Source organism: Jatropha curcas, chromosome 3 (genome assembly GCF_041381405.1).
Source record: "Jatropha curcas cultivar XTBG-Jc1 chromosome 3, XTBG_Jcur_1.0, whole genome shotgun sequence".
In the NCBI taxonomy this organism is placed as follows: domain Eukaryota; kingdom Viridiplantae; phylum Streptophyta; class Magnoliopsida; order Malpighiales; family Euphorbiaceae; genus Jatropha; species Jatropha curcas.
The window spans coordinates 4,252,120-4,258,757 of NC_143153.1; the positions used below are offsets into that span (position 1 = coordinate 4,252,120).

Below are 6,638 nucleotides of genomic sequence, written 5' to 3' on the forward strand. Positions count from 1 at the left end.
GCAATTTATTTTGGATTTTTATTTTACAGGTGGTGATGTGATGGTGTAAGATACTGTTGATGTCATAGTTAAAGTTTCAACCAATCAAATTTTACGAGGACTGCAAAACTCGAATCAATTCAGAAACTTGCCCATCATGCGTCACAACGATCTGAATTTTCGTGAGATCTCAGTTTTGTTTTCAATTTTCTAGAAATTTTAAATATAATTACATATTAGTGAAAAGAAAGAGAGAGTTAAACATTTATGGTCGTTGGTGCCATAGCTAGCATTGTTTAGTCTCTTTTCATTACCAAAAAAAAAAAAAAAAAAAAAAAGGGTTAAACACATAATTATTTCGGTATTTCCTATTAACCTCTTTCGGTCGTAAGTTATTTTTGGTAATAGGAAAACTTGAGTAATTTAATTAGTCAGATTTGGATTTAATTCTATTTCCCTTATGTTGGAATTAAATATCCTTCACTTTAGACTTTAGAGAAAGATATTAATGCGTTTATCTCAAATTGGAAGTATTGCCATTTTCATGAATTTTTGTGAAACAAATATGGTACAAGACTGCAAGCAAGCAGTCTTTCTTACGAGGAAAAAATATTATATATATAAATTATTTCACATTTACAAAATTTGTAGGTAAAATTGCTTGTTACCTTATGTTGTCAAGTTGGCATCATACCTATTTGAGCTCACATATTTTTTATTATAAAAAATAGTTTAAACATTTAAGATATTTTCTTATTTTCCAAATAACAAATAATCTATAAAAATATTGGATTAGATTGAAACCCAACTCTAAATAACTCGAATTCCGGCTTGAAATTTACCAAATCAAAACGGTCTCGTAATAATATAAGTTCAATTATTTTTTGACTTATTAGTTATGATATAAGTTTAATTATTTTTTGACTTATTGATTTGACTTGGAGTCGACTTAATAAAGCTTAACTTGTAAGCTAATAAGTCGATATTCAAATGAGTTTAAGCGATTTTTTATCGAGCTGAATATCCAACGACTCAGTTTATTTATGAGCATATATGATATTAGAAAATTTTTTATTTATATTATTATTTTATATATAAAAAAAATTTGGATCAACTTAATAATAAAAGAGTTTTCGGCAATTAAGTATGAATTTATAACTTAGTTGGTATTCTCACTATGTGAGGAGTAAGAGATTTCATAATAAAATCATTTCGATCATAGAAATTTTCACTAATTTGGTAAGTTACCCCATTTTTAGTATTATGATGAATTATTCTATATTATCTAGTTCACAATATTGTTCTGATAAGTAAGCCTTGTTATGAATATAAAAAAAAAAAAAATCCATCACAAAATGATAATTACTATTAAAAGTTATAAAAGAAATATCTTCATGCTTTCCTACATTTTGTCATTAAATAAAAAAAGAAAAAATATTTTAGGTATCTCCCAAATTGGAAGCATAGCTATTTCAATGTCCTCGAAATTTTGTGACAAATAAGGTACAAGCAAGCATTCTTATCGGGAAGGAGAAAACATATAAAAACATAATAAAGATTAATTATTGCATATTTCCAAAAATTATAGGCGGGCATTGCACGTTACCTAATATTGTCAAGTTGGCATCATAATGACCTCATAAATAGAACAAAGAAAAATCATTATTGCATAAATGTTAAAGGATAGAAAAGGAAAATAAGGCAGTTACCATAACTTGGCCTGTTTGAAAATTGAAAATTAAAAAAAAAAAAAAAAAATACTGATAGCTACAAAGCAATTATTTGCAATGCCAAGTTTGTTACGCCTTTTCACTCTTCACATTATTACCTGCACACTGCACACCCAAATTGGTAATGCCGGTGAGGGCATGCACGCTAGCGATTTTCCCATCGTTGCTCCCTAATTGGTAAATTAATTGACGCCGTTAACTCACTCTGTCGCAACCTAATGCCATCATTACTTTTTTTTTTGACATTTAATGCCATCATTACTTAATTGGCAAGGTGGGCTAGATTTAGCTATTTGAACTTTTTAGGGATTTTCATTAACAGTTTTCTTTCTTTTTTTTTTTTTTTTATTTGAAGATCATTAACAGTTTTCATTTGGCCAGTAGTGTTTATATAAATGCAATGTCTTTATTAATGAAGAGTTTGAGAAATCATGCGTTGCTAGAATAATTAACGATTACAATGACACATTAAATATAACTTAGAGATAAATATATATATATATATATAATTTGAAAATAAATTTAAATTCGAGGCTATTAAAAAAGAAACAACAATGAGGAGGTGTTAGTGCTAGGAGAGGTCCTCACACCTAATCCAAATCTTCCTTTTAAAAATTATCCCTTAAAATGTCAAAAATTTTTAATTTTAGTTATGAAATAATAAAATTTTCAATTTTTGCTCGTTTAAATTTAAAAAATTTTTCAACCCCTGCTATTTATTTCTTGCTCAATCAATGAGTAACAAAAACAAAAAATAAAAAACTTACAACCTATTTGTTAAGAGAAATTTATTTAAGTACTACCTCTACTCAAGTATCAAACTAAGAATTAAAAACTTAAAATTAGTCCTATTAGGAGAATTTTATTTGAAGAATTTATTCGTTTTAATATGGAAATATGATAGGTTTTTTTTTTTCCATATGAAAATCATTTTATAGACTGTTTTTTTTTTTTTTTAAGCTACGTTTGGATAAAGCAAAAATTAATTAATTCGTTTTACAGGAGAGTGAAGTAAATACGATTTTACCGGCATGCCGTGCGCGTGTTGGGACGGGGAAAGGCATGGCGGACACTGTGGCAGCGGCACTCTGACACAGCCGGATTGGGACTCTGCCACTACTTCCGTAACAGAATAAACAACATCCTCCCCATAAACACAGATTTTAAAATTAAATTAAATATTATTAATATATGTTTATTTTTATTGTTATATCAGCCAAATGAGGGAATAGGCAAAAAATGCAGGACCCACAAGGACACGTGGCTAACAAAGATCGAGGCATGTAGCAGGTCATACTGACACGTGTCCTTCTCTCTGGAAAGGAAGGTCCATATGTCCAGTGAATTATGACCTGGGACAACTGGCATTAGCCGGTGGTCTTCTTTTCTATTCTAACAAGGCATATAAAGAAAGAAATAAGAGAATTAACTTCTTTCCATATTAGAAAAACAAACCATTTCTTCTTCAAAGAAATCCTTTTTTTTTTTGGCCTCTCTCCCTCTCTCTCTCTCTCTCTCTAAGTTTTTCTTGTATATATACATGTACACACAAGGACCACCTTTTCTCTGATAGGCTGCATCAGTCTTCTTCTCTACTGAAATTTTCTCTTTCCCTTCCCTTTTGTTCTTGTTTGTTTCTTGGAAAAAATAATCATGACTGGTGTATCAGAGGAGGGAAAAACTAGCGTCTCTCTTGATCTTCTCAAGACAAAAATGGCTGAGTTTGCTAAGGAAAGAGACTGGGATCAATTTCATAGTCCAAGAAATTTGCTTTTGGCTTTGGTATGCTTTCTATTCAATATAATCTCCACATCCTTTTGTTATAAATCATTAATTTTTATTGTGGGTATTTGCTGTTATTGTTGTATAATTCTTTCATTTTCTATTAGAGTTTTTGTTTCATTGTTTGACCAAATGAATACAATTGAAAACCAGTTGGATTTATTTGAAAATTTAATGATTTCTTGCTTTTCACCTTTTGTTTATCTTAATGGTAAAGAACCAACCTCCAAGGTGGGCCTTTGTTTTTATATTGTTTTTTCTTCTCCAAAGAAATTTCTTCAATCTCAAGTTAGGGTTTTTTAACCAGATTTAGTTTCTGTTTAAACCCTTTTTTAATCTCCAGTCAAACTTGACCAACTATACAAATAGATGAGCCTTTTGGTTTCTTGTACCACCTTTCTTTTTAGCTTTTATATACCTTTCTACCCAAGACCCGAAAACCCAAAACAAATTACAAAAATCTCTAAAAAGGAAAGTTCTTTTTCTATTTAAGCTGACAATTAGTGATAAATAACAGGTAGGTGAAGTTGGGGAATTATCAGAGATATTTCAGTGGAAAGGAGAAGTTCCAAAAGGATTGCCAGATTGGAAAGAAGAAGAGAAAGTGCATTTAGGAGAAGAGCTATCAGATGTGTTGCTTTATCTTGTAAGGCTATCTGATATATGTGGAATAGACCTGGGGAAAGCTGCATTGAGAAAAGTGGAACTAAATGCAATCAAGTACCCAGTTGGAATTTGCAAAGGCTCTTCAAAGAAGTATAATAATAGCAATAATGGCACTGAAAATTAAAATCTTTTTCTTTTTGATCCTGAAGAAAATCACCTACGAGGTTGAAAATTGAAAAGTGTTTTTGCTATGTTTGGGAAATGGACAACTGGGTTTAGGTATTTAGATTAGAGAGGTGGTGATGGTGGTAAAAAAGTCTAGTAGTAGAGTCGGGAGGGCGGGGGAAATTGGTTTGGTTTCATTGCATGAAGACTGTGTCTTGGGCATTTATGTTTACGGCAGATTTTGTTACTGTTTTAGCAGATGAATCAAATCCCTCTGACAGATTTGGAACTTGGAAGTGATATTATTATTATTATTATTATAAAAACGTATAGTTTCCTTTTCTTCGCTTTTGGCGTTTTGTGCTTTAAATCCAACATAGACATGGTTTTTTCTTTTTCATGTTCTGTTTCCTTTTCAAACCCTTTTGGTATTGGATGTGAAATGAAGTAAACAGATTTTTTATAATCTTATTTATAAATTAATGACGTAATTGCGTAAATGGCAGACAGGGGTATGAATGTTTGCTTATCTATTTCCACTGTATTGGTATGCCGAATTAATTAAAAATAATTTTTAAGAAATTTTTTACTATTTTACATTTTTTTCCAATAAATAATTTAAAAAATTGCTTTTGATTGATGTAGTATGCGAAATTAGTTTACCTACTGGTTAAGTTTTATAATGATACGATCGACTCCCTGTTAATTTTGTTGTTCGCTTTCTGGGTATAGATAGGAAATTACGAATTGTTTTGAATTTTTAAGAAAAAAGATTATTTTTTTAGTGATAATAAAGGAGAATAAAAAATATTGGATTTACTCCTAATTTCTTTATTAATAAGAAATGTAAATCTCAGTTTTTAATATACAGCAAAAAGTATTTGCAATCTTGAATAATAATCCACCAGACAATTAGGAATGATCTCTCAAATCTGAAATCGAGCAAAACGAATGGAAACTCTAGGAAGAATATGATCCCCAACGTTTACATGCCTTGTTTTCCATTTAGACTTTCATGTCAAGCCTCTAGCAAGGATTTGGTCAAATTGATACAAAAACCATAATGGTGATGTATATGTTATATTTTAATCAATTTAGAAAATAAAACTTTCTTTTCAAAAAAGAAAAAACAAAAGAAAATAAACGTGGGAAATGAGAGGGCACTAAGGTTTTCTTTCCAGTATTTGATATAGACAGGGTACTAAAATTATGTGAAGAGATTTTCTTTTATTATTATTATTTTTTTCAGGGATAAATATTTTCCTCTTAAGGAAAACGTGGGACGAAGACCTCAATTCCCAAATGCGTTCTGTTCCTTGTGGATGAAAATTCAGCCACGTTACTTTATGGAAATTAACCAAAATTAAAACTCCAGTTGCCTTATATAAAGTTTTGAAATGAAAGTTGGAAGGATAACATTGACCTATTAGTTATAGGGAAACAACTTAAAGAGGAAAAGAGATAATAAAAATGTGTAAGGTTATATTGGTAATTTTTTTTTTATTGAACTTGGATTTGTGTCAGGTATATAAGTTGTGTTAAGCTTATGAAAAACAGAATTGGAAAAAAAAAAAAAAAAAAAAAAAAAGGTCGAATTAATTAAATTGCTCCACTGACTAATTTAGTGGATTTTGATTCAAATTGTCAAAACTCGTCGGGCTACAGAAAGTTGGAAGTCTCAATCGAGCAATATAGTGTGATGTACATTATCCCTTTCTGTTTCTACTTTCTACTTCTTTGGAATCACGGAAAAAATATGTTTGGTGACCTTCGTGTTTTGTCTAAGCTCATACCAAAGTTGAGGTCGTAGTCAAGAACAGCAGACAAAGTGACTGCCTCATTCAACTTTTTATGATTTCAATTCAGTGAAGAATCCACGGATAAGGGATCACTATTTACAGCTGTTTATATCTAAAAGTTGTTTAAAATTTTACTATTCAATTTGAACTTTTCTGAATCTGATTCTAATCAAAATTTAACAGACTTCAACTTTTCTGCCTCATTTAATAAACGATGCTCGAAATACATTTAAGCTCGTTAAAAAGAGAGACCTTACAATAATTAATGACTAATAGGAAGAGTCTGGCATGTGTCTTTGACATAGCTTGGACCAGTTGAAAATTATCTGTCTCAAACAAGACTCTGAAAACATTAGTATCAAGAGCCTGTCTGAAACTCAAGGCCTCAACCATACTGGGGAAAGTACACCGTGTTGCAGCATATTTTTTGCAGCGTACGTATTTCCAAATGTGTCTCGAATGATCCAAGCAAAGCTATTGGGCTTGTCGTCGAAGAATTAAATCTCATGTCACAAGTAAAGCCTTTTTCGGGCTCGTCAATAACAACTGAATAGACGGGCCCATTGTCTTGCAAAGA

General features: G+C 30.7%; 1 protein-coding gene across 1 annotated transcript; it reads left to right on the top strand.

Annotated features, from left to right (window-relative positions):
• The first annotated feature begins 3,148 nt into the window (after window positions 1–3,148).
• On the top strand, window positions 3,149–4,608 carry LOC149497376 (uncharacterized). Its single transcript, XM_089719425.1, has 2 exons — window positions 3,149–3,491; window positions 4,009–4,608. The coding sequence occupies exons 1-2, from the start codon at window positions 3,363–3,365 to the stop codon at window positions 4,279–4,281; spliced, it is 402 nt and encodes a 133-aa protein (XP_089575551.1). The 5' UTR covers window positions 3,149–3,362; the 3' UTR covers window positions 4,282–4,608.
• Window positions 4,609–6,638: the final 2,030 nt, after the last annotated feature.